The 22,195-nt window shown below is 46.4% G+C and overlaps 1 protein-coding gene and 1 pseudogene across 2 annotated transcripts in view; one reads left to right on the top strand and one right to left on the bottom strand.

The window, feature by feature from the left end:
• Positions 1–21,661, bottom strand: part of actr6 (actin related protein 6) — a 69,618-nt gene extending 47,957 nt beyond the window's left edge. Inside the window, exons 1-3 of one of the 2 annotated variants that reach the window (XM_038811284.1) lie at positions 21,555–21,661; positions 21,351–21,468; positions 11,600–11,668 (exon numbers count right to left, since the gene is read on the bottom strand). In XM_038811284.1, the coding sequence (XP_038667212.1) occupies positions 11,600–11,668; positions 21,351–21,468; positions 21,555–21,622 (255 nt within the window). In that variant the 5' untranslated portion in view covers positions 21,623–21,661. Of the gene's footprint in view, positions 1–11,599; positions 11,669–16,907; positions 17,009–21,350; positions 21,469–21,554 lie in introns of those variants that run through there. The other variant, XM_038811285.1, reaches the window with a different exon arrangement.
• Positions 16,947–17,669, top strand: LOC119973616 (annotated as a pseudogene).
• Positions 21,662–22,195: the final 534 nt, after the last annotated feature.

Below are 22,195 nucleotides of genomic sequence, written 5' to 3' on the forward strand. Positions count from 1 at the left end.
CTCTACAAAGAAGTCAATAAATGGCTGCCACCTTCGGGCGAACCCTAATAGCGAACCTCTCAAGGCGAACTTGACTTTCTCCAGGCCAAGAAAGCTTGCCATGTCCGATAGCCACACCTCAGCCCTCGGGAGCTTTGAGTCCCTCCATGCTAATAGTATTCGTCGCCGGGCTACCAGGGAAGCAAAGGCCAGACGGTTGGCCTCCCTCTCTTCCTGGACTCCAGAGTCCTCCAAAACCCCAAAGATTGCCACCTCCGGTCTCATTACCACCCCAGTTTTTAATACCCGGGACATGACATCTGCGAATCCCTGCCAATACCCCCTGAGTTTAGGGCACGACCAGAACATGTGTACATAGTTAGCCGGCCCTCCGGCGCATCCAGCACACTTGTCCTCCAGCCCCAAAGAATCTGTTCATCCGGGCCCAGTCATGTGGGCCTGGTGCACGACCTTAAACTGGATCAGACTGAGCCTGACACATGTTGCGGTCATGTTTACTCTGCTCAGGGCTTCTGCCCAGATACCTCCATTCCCTGTCCCTCTTCTCTCTCTTCCCTCTTCCCCCCCCCTCTCCCCCCCCCCCCCCCCCCCCCAGCTTCTCTTCCCACTTAAGCTTCAGGTCCTCGGTCTGCGTATCCTCAGCTCCCATTAGTTCCTTCTTTAGTGAAAATTAAAGAGAAGGGGATGGGGGGGGGGGGGGGGGGGGGGGGGGGTTTAAGCTTAGATTAGTGTGTGAGAAAGGTGAGGGACCTGTGAGGGAGGAAGATGGCCTTTGCACGATGTTTATATTTGTATGTACACGGTTTCTTCTGTTATCGTTACAAAATCACAAATACCTCAATAAAATGTTTTATTAAAAAAAAGAAAAGGGATAAGTAGAGCTTGACTACAGTATATACAACAGCAAGGACCTTTGGGCCGAATAGCTTGTTTCCATACTATAAATACTTTGCAATTGTTGTTCTGATTTATTGTACAATTTCAGTAACTGAACATATCTTCCGTTCCAAGACCGAATCAATCCTCGTTCACTAGGCGTAGGCAATCGGTAACATAAATACTTGGATTGGACTTCCGGTGGCGGCGATGACGTAGGAAGCTGCACATTTGGGAGCTCCTCGTGAGTAAGGTGGAGGGGCACGAGGCACTCCACAAGAAGTGGCAGGACCGCTTCGAGGAGCTTGATCACCGCATGAGGCGGAAAAATCTGCGGATCTTGGGCCTTGCGGAGGGGCTGGAGGGGTCGGACCTGACAACCTACGTGGCTACGATGCTGAACTCGCTAGTGGGGGCCGGGTCTTTCCATCTGCCCCTGGAGCTGGAGGGAGCCCACAGTGTACTCGCCAGGAGGCCTAAGGAGAATGAACCCCCGCATGTGGTGCTGGTGAGGTTCCACCGGTTCAGTGATCGGGAGTGTGTGCTGTGCTGGGCCAAGAAGGTGAAGAGCAGCAACTGGGAGAATGGGGTAGTACGGATCTACCAGGATTGGAGTGCGGAGGTGGCTAAGCGGCGGTCTGGGTTTAATCGGACGAAAGAGGTGCTTTCCAAGAAGAAGATAAAGTTCGGAATGTTGCAGCCTGCGCGCCTGTGGGTAACTTATTTGGACTGGCATTATTATTTCGATTCCCCGGAGGAGGCGTGGGCCTTCGTGCGGACGGAGAAACTGGACTTGAACTAGGGGTTGGTGGGTCGGTTGTAATACTTTATTGCTGGTTTCTGCTGTTGCTGTGTTCTCTTTTCTGTACTTTTACAATTTTGATATGTTTATTTATGGGGGTGTTGTTCTGGTTTTTTTTTTGCTGTGGGGCATTGTTTGAGTTTTGTATCTTGCGGGGCAGGTTGGGGGGGTTTGCTGTATTCTATGTCGGGTTGGGGGTATGGAGTGGGGCTGGTATTTGGGAGCTGCGTCAGAAGGGTGTGGTGGGGCAGTGCAAAAGCGCGGGCTTTCCTCTGGTTTCCGGCGCTGGGGGTGGAGACGATGACCGGGGGGGGGGGGGGGGGGGGGGGGGGGAGGCGGGGCCTTAACTGGTTCTTCCCCGCGCTGGAGCGGTGCCTGGAGGAGGGATAGGATGGGGATGATCCCACTTTGGATGGGGTCGGGTTATTGGCGGGAGTTTCCGAGGTCAGCAGAAGTTAGCTGACCCACGGAAGTACAATGGAGGACGGTTCGCGGCTAGGAGGGTTTCTAGCCTGGGGGGGGGGAAAGAGAGGGAAAGGGGAATACCGGGTTGCTGCTGGCAGGGTCAGGAAGGAGCTGGTGGGGGCCGGGGGGACAGAGTTGAGGTGTTGTCGCTGTGGGGATTGGGTCGGGCAGGGGGTGCTGGCCTGGGGCGGGCATTCGACGGGCTATGGCTAGTTGACGGGGGAGGGGGGCGGGAAGCCCTCTGATCCGGTTGGTCACCCTGAATGCGAGAGGATTGAATTGGCCGGTGAAGCGGTCGAGGGTACTTGCTCATCTGAGGGGCTAAAGGCAGATGTGGCAATACTTCAGGAGACCCACCTGAAGGTGGCGGACCAGGTCCGTCTGAGGAAGGGGTGGGTGGGGCAGGTTTTCCACTCTGGGTTGGATGTGAAGAACCAGGGAGTGGCGATTCTGGTGGGGAAAAATGCGTCGTTTGAGGCATCGGAGGTGGTGGCGGATAAGGGGGGTAGGTATGCTATGGTTAGGGGCAGGCTACAAGGAGAGAAGGTAGTACTGCTAGTGTGTATGCCCCAAATTGGGACGATGCGGGCTTTATGAGGCGTATGTTGGGACAGGTCCTGGATCTAGAGGCGGGAGGTCTGATCATGGGGGGGGGGACTTCAATACAGTGTTGGATCCTTCACTGGATCGGTCCAGCTCTAGGACGGGTAGGAGGCCGGCGGCGGCCAAGGTACTGAGAGGGTTTATGTACCAGATGGGTGGGGTGGATCCATGGAGGTTTGTGAGGCCGAGGGCACGCGAGTACTCTCCCACGTACATAGGGTCTACTCTCGGATAGACTTCTTCGTGGTGAGTAGGGGACTGATTCCGAGAGTGGAGGAGGCCGAGTATTCGGCCATTGCAATCTCCGACCACGCTCCGCATTGGATGGAGTTGGAGATGGGGGAGGTGCGGGACCAGCGCCGTTGTGGCGGTTGGATGTGGGGTTGTTGGCGGAGGAGGAGGTGTGTAGGAGGGTCCGGGCAAGTATTGAGGGGTACCTCGAGGTGAATGATACGGGAGGTTCAGGTGGGGGTGGTCTGAGAAGCCCTGAAGGCAGTGATTCGTGGGGAGCTGATATCCATCCGGGCACACAGGGAGAGGAGTGAGAGGTGTGAGAGGGATAGACTGGTGGGAAAGATGCTGGAGGTAGACAGGAGGTACGCAGAGGCACCAGAGGAGGGACTGTTGGGGGAGAGGTGCAGCCTGCAGGCTAAATTTGATTTGCTGACCACTAGAAAGGCGGAGGCACAGTGGAGGAAGGCACAAGGGGCAGTGTACGAACATGGTGAAAAGGCGAGTAGGATGCTGGCTCATCAGCTCCGCAAGCGGGATGCGGCTAAGGAAATTGCTGGAGTTAGAGACAAGAGTGGGAATGTGGTGCGGAAGGGGGTAGAGGTGAATGAGGTCTTCAAGGACTTTTACGGGGAACTGTACCGGTCGGAGCCAACGGGGGAGAGGAGGGGAATGGAGAGATTCCTCGACGGGCTTTCTTTCCCGAAGGTGCAGGAGGAGCAGGTGGAGGGGTTGGGTGCGCCGATTGAGCTGGAGGAGCTAGTTAAGGGGATCGGGCAGATGCAGTCAGGGAAGGCACCGGGGCCGGATGGGTTCCCGGTAGAATTTTACAAAAGGTTTGTGGACCTAGTGGGCCCCTTGCTGGTGCGGACACTTAATGAAGCGTGGGAAGGGGGGACTTTGCCCCCGACGATGTCGCGGGCGCTGATCTCGTTAATCTTAAAGAGGGACAAGGACCCCCAGCAGTGTGGTTCATACAGACCCATATCTCTCCTCAACGTAGATGCCAAGGTGCTGGCAAAAATCCTGGCCACCAGGATAGAGGACTGTGTGCCAGGGGTTGTACACGAGGATAAGACAGGGTTTGTGAAGGGAAGGCAGCTGAACATGAATGTGCGGAGATTGTTGAATGTCATCATGATGCCAGCGATTGAGGGGGAGGCAGAGATAGTGGTGGTGCTGGATGCGGAGAAGGCCTTCGATAGAGTGGAGTGGGGGTACTTATGGGAGGTGTTGGGGAGGTTTGGATTTGGTGAAGGGTTTATTAGATGGGTGAGGCTGCTATTCGAGGCCCCGATGGTGTGCGTGGCCACGAATGGGAGGAGGTCGGAGTACTTCCGGCTTTACCGAGGGACCAGGCAGGGTTGCCCCCTGTCCCCCTTGTTGTTTGCATTGGCAATCGAGCCGCTGGCGATGGCGCTGAGGGATTCAGAGAGGTGGAGAGGTTTGGTGCGAGGTGGGGAGGAACATAGGGTGTCGTTGTATGCCGATGACCTGTTACTGTATGTGGCGGAGGGATGCCAGGGGTGATGGAGCTGCTAGCTCAGTTTGGGACCTTTTCAGGTTATAAACTAAATTTAGGCAAGTGTGAGGTGTTTGTGGTGCACCCTGGAGACCAGGAGGAAGGAATTGGTCCCGCTTAGGCAGGCAGGGGAGAGTTTTAGGTACCTGGGGGTGCAGGTGGCCAGGGACTGGGGGACTCTTCACAAACATAATTTCACCAGGCTTGTGGATCAGATGGAGGAGCAGTTCAAGAGGTGGGACATGCTGCCATTGTCGTTGGCGGGGAGGGTGCAGTCCGTCAAAATGATGGTGCTTCCGAGGTTCTTGTTCCTCCTTCAGTGCCTGCCCATCTTCATCCCCAGGGCCTTCTTTAGGAGAGTGACTAGCAGTATCTTGAGCTTTGTGTGGGCACATGGGACTCAGAGAGTGAAGAGGGTTTTCCTGGAGCGAGGGAGGGATAGAGGCGGGCTGACGCTGCCCAACCTTTTGGGGTACTATTGGGCGGCCAATGTGTCAATGGTGCGTAAATGGGTGATGGAGGGGGGAGAGGCGGCGTGGAAAAGAATGGAGATGGCGTCATGTAGAGGTACGAGCCTGGGTGCCATGGTAATGGCGCCGTTGCCGCTCTCCCCTAAGAGGTATACCACAAGCCCGGTGGTGGCGGCGACCCTAAGAATCTGGGGACAGTGGAGACGGCATAGGGGGGAAACAGGGGGCTCGATGGAGGCTCCATTGGGTGGAAATCATCGGTTCATCCCGGGGAACACTGATGGGGGATTTAGGGGGTGGCAAAGGGTGGGCATCAGTAAATTGAGGGACCTGTTTATTGGCGGGAGGTTTGCGGGCCTGGGGGAACTGGAAGATAAATTTGGGCTTCCCCAAGGGAACATGTTCAGGTACTTGTAGGTAAAGGCGTTTGCTAGGCGACAGGTAGAGGGACTCCCTTTGCTGCCCTCGCAGGGGGCGATGGACAGAGTGCTTTCGGGGGTGTGGGTCGGAGAGCGGAAGGTGTCTGACATCTATAAGGTAATGCAGGAGGTGGAGGAGTCGTCAGTAGAGGAGCTGAAGGCTAAATGGGAGGGGGAACTTGGGGAGCAGATAGAGGACGGGACTTGGGCGGATGCCTTGGAGAGAGTCAACTCTTCCTCTTCATGTGCGAGGCTTAGTCTCATCCAATTTAAGGTGCTGCACCGGGCCCACATGTCCGGGACTAGGATGAGTAGGTTCTTTGGGGGTGAGGACAGGTGCACCAGATGTTCGGGGAGTCCTGCGAATCATGCCCACATGTTCTGGGCATGCCCAGCACTGGAAGAATTCTGGAAGGGGGTGGCGGGGACAGTGTCGAGGGTGGTTGGATCCAGGGTCAAACCAGGGTGGGGACTCGCGATTTTTTCGGAGTTGCGGTGGAGCCGGGAGTACAGGAGGCGAAAGAGACCGGTGTCCTGGCCTTTGCGTCCCTAGTAGCCCGGCGGAGGATCTTGCTGCAGTGAAAGGATGCGAGGCCCCCAAGTGTGGAGACCTGGGTCAATGACATGGCGGGATTTATAAAGTTGGAAAGGGTAAAATTTGCCCTGAGAGGATCAGTACAAGGGTTCTATAAACGGTGGCAGCCTTTCCTGGACTTCCTGGCTCAAAGATAGGTATATTGGTCAATAGCAGCAGCAACCCGGGGGGTGGGGGGGGGGGGTTCCTTAGTATCGTTTCTATATTTTTTTTTCCCGTTACGGTTATGTAACTTAACATTGTGTTAATTTAAGTTGTTGTTAATATGTTGGGTTGTTCATTGAGGAGTTTTTCCGCTACGGTTATGTAACTTAACATTGCGTTAATTTAAGTTGTTGTTAATATGTTGGGTTGTTCATTGAGGAGGGGCGAAGGTTTATGATTGTTGTCATTATTGTTATTGTTGGTATTTTAGTATGGTTTGATGTTGTTGTATAAATTCAAAATTTTTCAATAAAAATGATTTTAGAAAAAATAAATACTTGGATTGGTTTATTGTCACGTGTACAGAGGTACAGCGAAAAGTAGTTTACTTGCAGTCCAGGCTTTGATTTATTTCAAGTGCATCATAAATGATGAGACACATCAACACCAAACTTCCAGATTGCCTTGATCCACTGCAATTCGCCTACCGCCACAATCGGTCCACAGCAGATGCCATCTCCCTGGACCTACATTCATCCCTGGAGCATCTCGACAACAAGGACACTTACATCAGACTCCTGTACATTGACTACAGCTCTGCCTTCAACACCATAATCCCAGCCAAGCTCATATCCAAACTCCAACGGCTAGGAGACTCCTCCCTCTGCAACTAGATCGATGACTTCCTCGCCCACAACCGCAATCTGAAAGGATAAACAACGACACCTCCTCCATAATATTCCTCAATACCAGGGCCCCACATGGTGCATACTTAGCCCATTACTGTACTCCCTACACACATATGTCTGTGTGGCAAAATTTGGCTCCAACTCCATCTACAGGTTTGCTGATGACACGACTGTAGTGGGTCGGATCTCAAACAACAACGAGTCAGAGTATAGGAGGGAGATAGAGAACTTAAGTGGCAAGGTGCAATGACAATAATCTATTCCTCAATGTCAGCAAAACTCAGGAGCTGATCATCTACTTCAGGAAGCAAAATGTTGTCCACGCCCTTGTATGTATCAATGGTGCCGAGATGGAGGACAGCTTCAAATTCCTAGATGTAAACATCACCAACAATCTTTCCTGGTCCACCCACGTTGACACTATGACCAAGAAAGCACAACAGTACCTATAACTCCTCAGGAAATTAAGGAAATTTGGCGTGTCCACAATGTCCAATTTCTAGATGTACCATAGAGATTAAATGAAAATTGCTTATTGTCACAAGTAGGCTTCAAATGAAGTTACTGTGAAAAGCCCCTGTTCGGGGAGGCTAGTACAGGAAAGCATCCGATCTGTCTGCATCACAGCCTGGTATGGCAACTGCTCAGCCTAAGCCCTCAAGAAACTACAGAAAGTCGTGAACAAAGCGAGCCTGCCTCCCATCCGTTGACACGGTTCTGCCTTGTGAAAGCGGGCAGCAAAATCAAATAACCCTCCCGCGCAGTTTATTCTCTCTTCCAACCTCTTCCATTGGGGAGACGATACTAAAGTTTGAGAACACACACCAATAGATTCAAAAACAGCTTCTTCCCTTCTGTTACCAGACTCCTGAATAGCCCTCTTATGGACTGAATTGATCTTTCTACGCATCTTCTCTACAGTTGTAGCACTATCAGCCGTATTCTTCACCCGCTGTCTATGCTTATGTATTTAAATTATGTATCATGTTTTTATCGTTTCATGTATGGAGCGATCTGCCTGAATTGTACGCAGACCAATACTTTCCACTGTACCTCGGTACACAATAAATCTAAAACACACTGTATTCTAAAATCAAAACTCTTGAGCTCTAATCAATTTTATTTTCAAGAAACAACGTGCAGAAACATTTATTCGTGTGTGCTGTCATTACATGGATAGCTGTCAGACTCTCCATCTGAGCTTTAATTGAAGTGGACCCTTATTCTTCAATTCAATAGTATTAATAAGAAGTTCCCATCCAAAATTAAATCAGAAACCATGCAGACAGTGTGCTGGATGTAATAAAGAAAATAAAGCACAATTTACTTAGATTTATTTTCTTATTCAAAGCCAGAATTAAACACTTATTGCACTTATTGCACTTTCTCATCCCTCTTGAATATCTCAAAATTAACAGTGTAGTTAATTTTGCAATGCTGAAAACTGAAGGACTCATAAATAGCAGGAGGATTAATAATCAAAATGTGAAATGAAAAATGCTGACTTTGTACATCAGATCCATCTGCATACGCAGAAAAGTATAAACCAAGAGTTAATTTATCTTTTCTCCTCTCAAGTGCTGGTGGTTTGGCTCTATCCTTCTGCATGGTTTTCATTGAAAATGGCCAGTTAATTGGATTTTAATACTGTGGGTGAGGGAATGGCACTAGCCAGGAGAATGAGGAAAATGTGTCTGCTCTTCTTTGAAGTCACAATTTTATTGTCCACCTAAACAGGTAGCCAAGATGTTGCCTTGTTGATTCAATCAACGGACAGCCCCTCCAACAATGCAGCATTCATTTAGCACTGCATTGATATTTCAGCCTAGGTTATGTGGTCAAATCCTGGAGAACCCAAACCCATAGCCTTCTGATTCAGTTAATAGTGCTACCAACTGAACAAGGCCGACACCTGAAAGGAATCTTTAAAAACAATTTGGCACCATTCATAGAGTGGATATACTGGTCATAGCACTTTTTACTAAGTTTAGCCTACTGCCTTTTAATTATATGTTTTTCCAGCTATGTTTATATTACTTCGTAACCCAACTTCCACTCAGCCCAAGTCTTCAAAAAATGCTGTGAATTTGAAACATCTATTGCGGAAAACTTTGAAAATAATAAAACTTTGTAAGAAGTTATTTCACTAAGCCTAAATGAGACAACTTAGAAAAGGAAATCTGCAAGGTATCCTACTGCCCTCAGAGTTTCCTATTCCTTGATCCAATATATCCTGGTAAATCTCACTCAGGAAAGTTGCTTCATATAGAGCGCTGAGATGGAAGGTGGGCAGTAGGCGAGTTGAACAGGTTATCATGGAATGGTAAGTGAGTTGGAGCACTGATGGTTTCAACAAGCTTGTGGGATTTTGTCACATGGTGGCTGACGTGTGAGGGAGTGATGTTTGCAAGGACAGAAATCCAGAAGGCAATGAATCAGCAATCACGTTGTGCCCCACCCTACGCAATCAGTACCCAGGCCTCCCCAGGGAAACAAATGATCACAGCAGCAGATTGAATTCTGAGAGAAACTTAAAATCAGGGTGGAAGTAACTTTGTTGAAGGTCAAGTGTGTGGGTTCAAAAGGACTTGTACAATTTCAAATGATGTTGAAGGACATTGGTGAAGTCCCCGTGGATGAGACAACATTTGATTTCCTCAACATGATGGACTTTACAGAGGGTTGCAGCATCACGGAGAATAAATGGGGGAAGAGATACGCAGACACTGTGTTGGGTAGACTTGAGGGTTCCAGTAGTGCGCTGCATGGGAGTAGTTGGACGGCATTAAATAAAACTACTTAAGCTCCATACTGATGCACTCAGTTACAGAGTACACTATGACCATCACTGGCATCTGAAGCACTAGTACTCCCCAGCCTGTGCTCAGAAGGTTCTGGAACAAATCAATCCCTGTCTTGGTCTTGCTGGATACCTTATTGAAGTGGCCGTGGAAGGTTAATATGCGAACAAGCTTCGCTCAGAGTTAGTCGCAACAAAGTCACTTGAACAGCATTGCCTTAAAAGGTCACTTTCAGAATGTACTTAGTGTTTCTGTTATCAAGATTTACCTATGTTTTGTAAGGATTTGGCTTTGAGCTTCCATGGAGTTTAGATCTTTGTTAAAAGGTGGAGCCTATGTCATTGTGTTCACTGACAAGCTTATCTGCACATGCAACTCCGCACAATTTTGTGGGCATCTTGTGTAGACATTGGAAGGGCACTGGTGCAAGTACTGAGCCTTGTGGTCATAATAATAATCTTTATTAGTGTCACAGGTAGGCTTACATTAACACTGCAATGAAGTTACTGGTAGCTTGCTGTTCAGGAGCCAGTGTGTGCTAATTTTGCCATTCCAATAGTAATCAGCTATTGCTCAAAATCATCCAGAAGAGGTGTCGTCTTCTGAGACAGAGAACAATCCTTGCCAGCGTCATCATCAGTTGTTTAATGTAGACAGGTTGACCCCAGTGAACTACAGTCCCCAGGAACACACACACACATGCATGCACACACAATCACCCAGCTTGATCATTCCCTTGGTACAGCCAGCAATTTTACCACCTCAAGTCCAAGTGCCAACTTGAACACCTATGTCACACAACTAGTTTAGCCATTCATGACCAGATCTAGATGGACCACACCAAGCGTAATCACACTTTGAACTCAGCTGCCAAAACTGCTCACTAGTGCAATATCATCTCAGAATTCAAAGATCATCCTAGCTTCTGTAAATTCTTCTTCCCTGCCTCCTTCATTATGCAAGGAGCTCGTGGATTTCTTTGTCAATAAGATTGAAACCATTCATTTACTTGTCTCTGCTACAATCCTTCTGTCTTTACCAAGTCAACTGAAGGTCCTAAATCTGAACTCTCACCTTTTGCAAGTTTACTTCCCTCATACCATCTCCAAGCTCATCTTATCAATAGGATCCATCTTTTGCTGCCTTGACCCTATTACCAGCAAGATGATCACCCAACTTGCTTTCTTGTCTTCATGCTAACTGCTATTGCAAACAACATCCTTCTCTCTCTCCTGCAAACCAGCCATCACCACCATGCAAATTACCACCTCATCTCCAACCTGTCTTTCCCTCTTCAAAGTACTTGAACGCCTGGATCTCCGCTCAACCTCTTTGCAGCATTTTAAAATTCTAATCCATATGTTCAAGTCACTCCTTTCCTATCTCTATGACCTTCTCCAACTGTAGAACCCTCTATGAACTGTGTTCCTCGAACTTTGGTCCCTTATGCACCCTTCACCCCAATGAATGACAATCTTTCAACCATCTAGACCCTAAAATCTGGAACTTCACCCCGAAAGCTCTCTACTTCTCTACTTTAAAGACACTCCTTAAAACCTACCACTAACAAAGCTTCAGATGCCCCAACACAATTTTCTTTTTTGGATTGGTGTCACGTTTTGTCTGGACAGGCTGCTATGAAACACCCTCAGATCATCTTCCTACTTTAAAGACATTATATAAATGCAAGTTATTGCTTTTCTTGCAAGACCATGTGTGGTATTTTGAGCACTAGTGGCCACAGAATATGTGAGGGAATATGTTGAAGATTCTTTTACTCGACACACTGGCAACTATTAAGTAAGACAACTGAACTTACAAATGTAGCCAATGAAGAGATATTTACATGTGAAGAGTACGATCCAAGGTACCAATCAGCACCCATTAGTGTTGGCTATGTAAAATAGTAGAATGTAAAAATCAAAAGGGTAGGTTTCCAAATTAGAATCACCATAACATGCTAATGATCACAGAGTACTTGCCTTGTACATTTCTTTGCCAAACAGGTGATCCCATACTTGCCTCTGAACATCCCAGTTTACCAAGTATCCCTAAAATGAGGAATGGTACAAAATGTAAATTATGCATTCAGAGACAAAAGATAACACAATTTTTCAACATTTCCGAGGAAACCAAAAGCCATCTTTTTGTACCAAATGTTTAACACAACGCAATATGGTCGTAAAATAGATGAAACTGGAATTTTACCTAGAATGAAGACACAAAAACGAAAATGAAGTAACTTAACATAAATCAAATATAAAATCATAAATCGGTTGCAGGCCATTAAATCCATGCTATCGCTGCAAGAGCAATTTAGCTAATCCCACTCCCTCGCCCTTTCCCTGTAAATTATTCCCCTTTAGTTACTTGAAATTCCTTTTAAAAATGATAACAAAATCTCCATTCTTTCAAGCAGTGCAATCCAGAGCGTAACAAAGGGTTTTCACACCACTTTGTTTTTTTCTCCCAGCCACCTTATGTGTTCTGCAGTTCTCAACCCTCCCATCAAACTTTCCCACTGTTTTTTTCCACCCAACAATACCAAAGAGGTTATCACTATCTACAACACAATCACAGCAAGCAATTATTTTGAATTAGCAGTTACAGAACTGAAGCTAGCCTTTTCTGGGCATCTATGAAACATATTATTCCATGGACTTTGAAGAAGGCAACAAACACACCACCACCTTCTCAAGAGAAATAAGGATGGAGTAATAAATGCTGACCTAGCCACTGACATCCACATCCCGTGAACAAAAGAAAACATTTTTTCTTCCTTCCCCTTTTGTAATCCATTACATTTTTCTATCCGTTAGTTTACAACAGTAAACAGTCTAAGTTCAGAGGTCGGCAATCTTTAACCTGAATTTTGTTTTAAAGTTTGCTGAAAGTAAATACTGAGCCACAAGATGAAAACATGCCATTTAATTTTTTTAAATATAAATTTAGAGTACCCAATTAATTTTTTTCCAATTATGGGGCAATTTAGCGTGGCCAATCCACCTGACCTGCACATCTTTGGGTTGTGGGGGTGAAACCCATGCAGACATGGGGAGAATGTGCAAACTCCACACGGACAGTGAATCAGGACCAGGATTCGAACCCGGGTCCTCAGTACCAACCACTGCACCACATACTGCCTTAAAACTTGCCATTCTAAACCAAATACTTAGAAAGTTATCAAAAGTGTCTCCGACTACATAATTTGCAGATATAATAAATTCAATACATGCATTTTTGTAGCAATTGAAAAAAAATCAAAAGTAACATGGACCAATCTCTGACGTATTATGTTTGACTTTGAAAACTAAAACTTTTGACAGTAAAGTCAGCATTAATATACTTGAATTAAGATGCATTGAATTAAGACAGTTTTTTTAACCATTGATTTTTGTGATAAACAAAGCTGTCATCTCCACTGTAACAGAAACAATAATGGTCAAAACCATAAAACCTATTCCTTAAATCGCAAGCATTATCTATAACCATGGTATAACCACTATTTGGCCACAATGTTGAGGATGTAAACATACAAGGCGAGGGATGTCTTTTCATCTCTCAGTATGGAAGATAATTTTCCACTATCCAGATCTGTAAAAGTATATTCTTTCTTCCTCTTCATAAAAACAATTGTGCATATATATTTTTATTCATTTTTCGAGTTTCCTTTTCCTCTCAACATCACTGGCTAATGTCAGGTTGCCATTCCATGTGTACCAGCAGTCCTCATATAATCTTGCCCATATGGCCATTGTCCATATGAACCCAATTTCCACAATTACAAAACCAATAAAAGGAATCAGTCCCAAGTCTTATTCTATCCCTCTCTAATCTCAACATATGCACCTTCCATCAATTGTCACGACAGCTGTCAGAAGTGTGAACCTTGGTTGCTTCTTCCCCTACCACATATACTCAAGAGGCCAATTGTAGCATCCTACCAACTTGCAGCCGAGATCAATCAATTCAACACAGCCAGATAATTAAACCTTCCCTGTACAAATTATTTCCAAATAGTGCTGTGTTTCTAACATAAGAACATAAGAACTAGGAGCAGGAGTAGGCCATCTGGCCCCTTGAGCCTGCTCCGCCATTCAATGAGATCATGGCTGATCTTTTGTGGACTCAGTTCACTTTCCGGCCCGAACACCACAGCCCTTAGACCCTTTCTTCTTCAAAAAACTATCTATCTTTATATTAAAAACATTTAATGAAGGAGCCTCAACTGCTTCACTGGGCAAGGAATTCCATAGATTCAAATCCCTTTGGGTGAAGAAGTTCCTCCTAAGATCAGTCCAAAATCTACTTCCCCTTATTTTGAAGCTATGCCCCCTAGTTCTGCTGTCACCCGCCAGTGGAAACAACGTGCCCACATCTATCCTATCTATTCCCTTCATAATTTTTATATGTTTCTATAACATTTCCCCCCCCCCCCCCCCCCCCCCCCCCCGGCATCCTTCTAAATTCCAATGAGTACAGTCCCAGTCTACTCAACTTCTCCTCGTAATCCAACCCCTTCAGCTCTGCGATTAACCTAGTGAATCTTCTCTGCACACCCTCCAGTGCCAGTACGTCCTTTCTCAGGTAAGGAGACCAAAACTGAACATAACACTCCAGGTGTGGCCTCACTAACACCGTATACAATTGCAGCATAACCTCCCTAGTCTGAAACTCCATCCCTCTAGCAATGAAGGACAAAATTCCATTTGCCTTCTTAATCACCTGTTGCACCTGTAAACCAACATTTTGCGGCTCATGCACTAGGACAACCAGGTCTCTGCACAGCAGCATGTTTTAATATTTTATTTAAATAATAATCCCTTATGCTGTTATTCCTACCAAAATGGACAACCTCACATTTGTCAACATTGTATTCCATCTGCCAGACCCTAGCCCAGTCACTTAACCTATCCAAATCCCTCTGCAGACTTCTGTTATCCTCTGCACTTTTTGCTTTACCACTCATCATAATGCCATCTGCAAACTTGGACACATTTCACTTGGTCCCCAACTCCAAATCATCTATGTAAATTGTGAACAATTGTGGGCCCAACACTGATCCCTGAGGGACACCACTAGCTACTGATTGCCAACCAGAGAAACACCCATTAATCCCCACTCTTTGCTTTATATTAATTAACCAATCCTCTATCCATGCTACTACTTTACCCTTAATACCATGCATCTTTATCTTATGCAGCAACCTTTTGTGTAGCACCTTATCAAAAGCTTTCTGGAAATCCAGATATACCACATCCATTGGCTCCCCATTATCTACCGCACTGGTAATGTCCTCAAAGAATTCCACTATATTAGTTAGGAACGACCAGCCCTTTATGAACCCATGCTGCGTCTGCCCAATGGGACAATTTCCATCCAGATGCCTCGATATTTCTTTCACGATGATAGTTTCCAGCATCTTCCCTACTACCGAAGTTAAGCTAACTGGCCTATAATTACCCGCTTTCTGCCCATCTCCTTTTTTAAACAGTGGTGTCACGTTTGCTAATTTCCAATCTGCCGGGAGAACCCCAGAGTCTAGTGAATTTTGGGAAATTATCACTAGTGCATTTGCATTTTCCCTAGCCATCTCTTTTAGCACTCTGGGGTGCATTCCATCAGGGCCAGGAGACTTGTCTACCTTTAGCCCCATTAACTTGCACATCACTACCTCCTTAGTGATAACAATTATCTCAAGGTCCTCACCTGTCATAGCCTCATTTCTATCAGTCACTGGCATGTTATTTGTGTCTTTCACTGTGAAGACCGACCCAAAAAACCTGTTCAGTTCCCCAGCCATTTCCTCATTTCCCATTATTAAATCTCCCTTCTCATCCTCTAAAGGACCAATATTTACCTTAGCCACTCTTTTTTGTTTTATATATTTGTAGAAACTTTTACTATCTGTTCTGAGCAAATTTACTCTCATAATCTATCTTACTCTTCTTTATAGCTTTTTTAGTAGCTTTCTGTTGCCCCCTAAAGATTTCCCAGTCCTCTAGTCTCCCACTAATCTCTGACACTTTGTCTGCTTTTTCCTTCAATTTGATAATCTCCTTTATTTCCTTCGATATCCACGGTCAATTTTCCCTCTTGCGACCGTCCTTCCTTTTTGTTGGTATAAACCTTTGCTGAGCACTGTGAAAAATCGCTTGGAAGGTTCTCCACTGTTCCTCAACTGTTTCACCATAAAGTCTTTGCTCCCAGTCTACCTTAGCTAGCTCTTCTCTCATCCCATTGGGCAGACTACCTTTTTATCCTTGATTAATTAATCAATTGAATTTAGATTCCACCCCCTATCATGCTGGGATTTGAACTCCACCTCTGGAGCATTAGTCGATTATTAGTCTTTTAATATTATCACTATTCGAGCACCCTATCACTGAGACACCAATAAAGATATAAAGAGAATAACGGAGTGTAATGAAAGCAGTACACAGTAATTGCATGGACAGTGGAAGAGACAGTGACAAAGGAGATAAAGATAAATGTCAAAAAACAACCAGGAGGGCAAAGAGAATCTATGAAACAAAAAAAGGCAAAATATATCCACAGGAGCATTAATATAAAAAGTAAAGTCAAGTTGAATTATGGTCAGGTTGAAATTTAGAAACAGGAGTAGGCCATTCAGCCCCTCGAGCCCGTGAAGCCATTTAATGAGATCATGGCTGATCTGTGGCCTAACTCCATATCCCTTAACAAAAATCTATCTGTCTCAATTTTAAAATTTTATTTTTTTATAAATTTAGTGTACCTAATTAATTTTTTCCAATTAAGGGGCAATTTAGCGTGGCCAATCCACCTACCCTGCACATCTTTGGGTTGTGGGGGCGAAACCTACGAAAACACGGGGAGAATGTGCAAACTCCACAGAGTGACCCAGAGCCGGGCTTGAACCTGGGACCTCGGCACTGTGAGACAGCAGTGCTAACCACTGCGCCACCGTGCTGCCCCTCAGATTTAAAATTAACTGTTCCAGCTTCAAGATGCACGGACAAGGAACAGTCTTGCTTTAAGACGCATGGCCGGGGGACAGAGTGGGTGACAATGCCAGGTTTGAGCATTGTCTCACTGACTTGACTGCTCTGCAGTTGTCCAGAATATTGTTTCATGGAATCAATTTCCAGCAGCTTACAAATGGGCATGTGAAGATGGAAAGGGAGGGATAGATCGCCACCAGTATTATCTATCAAAAATTGAAGAACTGCAGCTTATTGTTAATGATAAGAATCAGAATCTCCAATGTCTACAGGCTCAAAGAAATGAACTCATTGCCAAAATGCGCACCTGCAGGAAGAATACAGCTATTACAGGAACAGGGGTCTTATGAAGGAGAGCGATGGACAAGGAGAAGGTGCTTGTCAAGGTTCATCCAGAGGGAAAATTTGCTGTGGATGTAGACAGAACATTGACATTAATGATGTGACTCCTAATTGCCGTGAAGCTTTAAGAAACGATAGCTACACGCCACACAAAATTCTGCCCAGCAAAGTGGACCCTCTGGTGTTTCGGATGATGGTCGAGAAGGTTACAGATTCTAGCTATGAAATGATTGGTGGCTTGGACAAACAGATCAAAGAGATTAAGGTTATTGAAGTGCCTATGAAGCATCCTTAACTGTTTGAAGCTATCGGCATTGCCCAACCAAAGGGTGTACTGCTGAATGAACCTCCAGGCACTGGAAAGACACTGCTAGCAAGAGCTGTGGCCCACCAAACTGCACCTTCATCCGTTCTGAGTTTGTACAGAAATTCATTGGCGAAGATACTGGTATGGTGTGTGAGCTGTTTGTGATGCCAGAGAGCATGCTCCAACTATTATCTTCATGGATGAAATTGACTCTATTTGTTCTTTGCGATTGGATAGTGGTTCTGGTGGTGACAGTGAAATGCAGCACACAATGTTGGAACTTCTCAACCAGCTTTATGGGTTTGAGGCCACTATGAATATTAAGGTCATTATGGCAACCAATGAATTGACATCCTGGATCCTGCTTTGCTGTGCAATCAGGACAAATTGATGGGAAAATTTAATTCCCTCCTCCAATGAAGAGGCTCATCTTGATATTCTGAAGATTAGTTCTTGCAAGATGAACTTAACGTGTGGTATCAATGAGGTTAAGGGAGTATGCCAGAAGCCAGCACATATGCCGTAAGAGGAAAAAAAAAAGAGTTCATGGCACAAAAGACTTTGAAATGGCAGTGGCCAAGGTTATGCAGAAGGACAGTGGAAAGATCATGAGCACCCAAGAAGCTTTGGAAGTAAGTGCATGTAGTGAGGTTGTTGTAAGCAGGCTATTGACTTTACTGTTTTAATATATCTAATCATTGCAACTTTCCTGTTGGCAAACCGCAACCGGTGGAGTGCCACAAGAATCAGTGCCAGGACTTCAACTATTTGCAACCTGTAATTACTTGGATGAAGGGCAGAGCAAATTGTAGCAAAATTTGCTGGCGATACAAAGATAGATGGGAAAGAAAATTGCAAGGACACGGGATCCGCAAAGGGATATAGATAGTTAAGCAATTGGGCAAAAGTTTGGCCATGGATTATGTGGGGAAATGGAATATGTGGGAAAATGTGAAGTTATCTAATTTAGTAGGCAAAACAAAAAAGCAAAATATTAATTAAATAGGATGAGGTAACAGAATGATGCAGCACAGAGGGGTGTTCTTGTACATGAATCACTAAATGTTAGTATTTGAAAAGGCAAATAGAATGTTGGCCTTTATGGCAAAGGGAATGGAGCATCAAAGCATGGAAGTCTTGCCACAGCTGTACAGGTATGGCGAGACCACACCTGGCGTACTGCATACAGTTTTAGTCTCCTTGTTTAAGGAGAGATATACTTGCATTGGAGGAAGCTCAGAGAAGGTTCAAGTCATTTGATTCCTGGAACGAAGCAGTTATCCTATGGGAAATGATTAGAAGAATGAGACATGATCTTTTTGAACTGTACATGACTGACAGGATAGGTGCTGAGACAATGTTTCCCCTTGAAGGGAAATCCAAAACTACAAGCAGTTTCAGTATAAAGTATCTTTCATTTGAGGCAGATGAGGAGAACCTTCTCTCACCGGGTTGTTATTCTTTCGAATTCTCTACACCAGAGAGTAATGGAAGCTAGGTGCTTATGGGTATTCAAGACTGAACTAGAAAGAAATTTAGACTATTAGAGAGGCAGGCAGGAAAGTGGAGCTGAGGACACAATCAGATCAGACAAGATCTTACTGAAAATGGGGGTGGGAGGCAGGTTCAAGGGCCTGCATGACCTACTCCTTCAGAACCAGGCAACATTCAATGACTACCATCCGGTGGCCCTGACTTCAGTCGTAATGAAGTGCTTAGAGAGGTTGATCATGAAGCGCATCACCTCCATACTCCCAGAACGTCTTGATCCACTGCAATTCGCATACCGTCGCAACCGGTCCACAGCAGATGCCATTTTCCTGGCCCTATCCCCAGAGCATCTCGACAACAAGGACTCCTACATCAGACTCCTATTTATTGACTACAGTTCCGCCTTCAACACCATAATCCCAGCCAAGCTCATATCAAAGTTCCAAAACCTAGGACTTGGCTCCCCACTCTGCAACTGGATCCTCGATTTTCTGACCAACAGACCACAATCAGCAAGAATGAACAACAACACCTCCTCCACAATAGTCCTCAATACCGGGGCCCCGCAAGGCTGCGTACTTAGCCCCCTACTCTACTCCCTGTACACACACGACTGCGTTGCAAAATTTGGGTCCAACTCCATCTACAAGTTTGCTGGCGATACGACCATAGTGGGCCGGATCTCGAATAACGACGAGTCAGAATACAGGAGAGAGAGATAGAGAACATAGTGGATCGGTGCAGTGACAACAATCTCTCCCTCAATGCCAGCAAAACTAAAGAGTTGGTCATTGACTTCAGGAAGCAAAGTACCGTACACACCCCTGTCAGCATCAACGGGCCAGAGTGGAGACGGTTAGCAGTTTCAAATTCCTAGGGGTGCCCATCTCCATAAAATCTGTCCTGGTCCACCAACGTTGACGCTACCACCAAGAAAGCACAACAGCACTTATACTTCCTCCGGAAACCAAGGAAATTCAGCATGTCCACATTAATCCTTACTAACTTTTACAGATGCACCATAGAAAGCATCCTATCTGGCTGCATCATAGCCTGGTATGGCAACTGCTCGGCCCAGGACCGCAAGAAACTTCAGAGAGTCGTGAACACCACCCAGTCCATCACACAAACCTGCCTCCCATCCATTGACTCCATCTACATCTCCCGCTGCCTGGGGAAAGCGGGCAGCATAATCAAAGATCCCTCCCACCCGGCTTACTCACTCTTCCAACTTCTTCCATCGGGCAGGAGATACAGAAGTCTGAGAACACGCACGAACAGACTCAAAAACAGCTTCTTTCCCGCTGTTACCAGACTCCTAAATGACCCTCTTGTGGACTGACCTCATTAACACTACACCCTGTATGCTTCATCCGATGCCGGTGCTTATGTAGTTATATTGTATACCGTGTGTTGCCCTATTATGTATTTTCTCTTATTCCCTTTTCTTCCCATGTACTCAATGATCTGTTGAGCTGCTCACAGAAAAATACTTTTCACTCGGCACACATGACAATAAACAAATCCAATTCGATAATTCATTCATTCATGTGTGTTATGCCTTGAAGGCAGGTCCCTAGCTCATTATCTGCTGATGCTTCAACGCGAGCCATTTTTCTTGGCAGTTTTCTTCTCGTCAGTGGTGGCTTCCCATTACCTCCACTCTCAGGGACAGGATGAGGAGGTGGTTCCCAAATCGACCTCAGCCACAACAGGTCACTCTGCACCACGCACTAGCCATCCAAACAGTGATAACCAGACTTTGGTATACAGAGGAAGCAATTTCAAAGTTTGCATTTGATACAAAACTTGAAGCATTGTAAACTGTGAGAATAGTGTAGAATTTGAAAAGGGCATAGACGGGTTGGTGGAATGGACAGAAGTTGGCATATTAAGTTAAATGCAGAGAAATATAAAGTAATTCATGCTGGTAGAAAGATTAATAAGGAGATCAGGGGTTCTGTTACCTCATCCCATTGGTATGAGGCATTTGGAAATTAAACAGTAAAAGTTTAGATGCGATTGACAGGTCTGAATGCCGGCATTGGAATACCGTAGGCTGGATTTTCCACCAGCGGGATGCTCCGTTTTGTCGGCTGCCCCAGGGGTTTCCCGATGGCATGGGGCTGCCCCACAATGGGAAATCCCATTGACCAGCCGACGTAACGGAGCATCCCGCCGGCAGGGTGAAACAGGAATGTGGCGCAGCGGGGCAGAGAATCCAGCCCCAAATTTCTGATATCTGGAGGTAAGGTATTCTTGTCCAGGTGGCCGGTGCCAGAGCTCCGTCTAGAATGCATCCAGGAGAGATGTGGATCGCCCTCCCCTACAGATGGCAATACCCAAAACACTCCGATTTCATCCTCATCGTGTGCACAATGGCAACCCAGACTGGAGCAGGAGTGACTCCAGTGCAATAGAAACAAAATACCGCGGATGCTGGAAATCTGAGAGAAAAACAGAAAGTGCTGGAAATGCTCAAGCAGCAAAGGGGGGGGGGGGGGGGGGAAGAGAGACACGAATTCACGTTTCAGGTCCAATGTGACTACACTTTGTGTTTTTATCGGAGGCCTGGCTCCGGGTTTACTCGGAACCGCCCGTTGCACCCACCTTCTGGAAGGGGAGGATGTAATACAGGCCGGAGGGGTCCTTGATCTCGTCGATCTGGTTGGAGGTGAAGGTTTTGAGACGAGCCGTCCTGGACCGGAACTGGCAGTTGGGCAAAACGCTGCAACGGGACAAGAGAGAGAGGGAAGGATGAGATCGGGTCGGCCTGAAGGCGGGCACCGGCCTCTCTCGCGCTCTATTACTTACCTGACTCGCTTGTCGCTGAAGCCGATCTTGGCCGTACTCGCGCCATTATCCAGTACCAGCGTCTCCATGGCTGCCTCCCGCCTCCGCCCGACCAATCATCAACCTCCTGCACTCCGCAGAGCCAATCACCAGCCTCCGATCCCAACCCCGGCTCCACCAATCCGCGGTCGCCTCCCACCTCCCAACCAATCAACAACAGCCTTCTTCCGCTGCACCAATCAGCCGCCGCCTCGCTCCACCCAATCACTCCGAGGCCGCCCGCCTCCGCCAAACCAATCAGCATCGCTCGTATCCATCCAACTAATCGACAGCCACCCTCTTGTCCGTCCTCTCTATCGTTCCCTGCTGTTCAAATTAGCTGTTTAAGGTTCTGGAGTGGCTGAGAACCGGAGGGTTTGATTGCTTAAACACACATAAACATACATATGATATGAGGTCCAGGAACAGGCCATTTGGCCCAATCGTTCATGATTCACTTGAGCCACCTGCCACACATTTTTATTTAAATCCAACAGTATAGTGCTCTATTCTCTTTTGTATTTGTGTACAGTAAGAAGTCTTACAACACCAGGTTAAAGTCCAACATGTTTGTTTCAAACACTAGCTTTCGGAGCGCTGCTCCTTCCTCAGGTGATTGCTTA

The sequence above is a fragment of the Scyliorhinus canicula genome, chromosome 11 (assembly GCF_902713615.1).
Source record: "Scyliorhinus canicula chromosome 11, sScyCan1.1, whole genome shotgun sequence".
Lineage (NCBI taxonomy): Eukaryota > Metazoa > Chordata > Chondrichthyes > Carcharhiniformes > Scyliorhinidae > Scyliorhinus > Scyliorhinus canicula.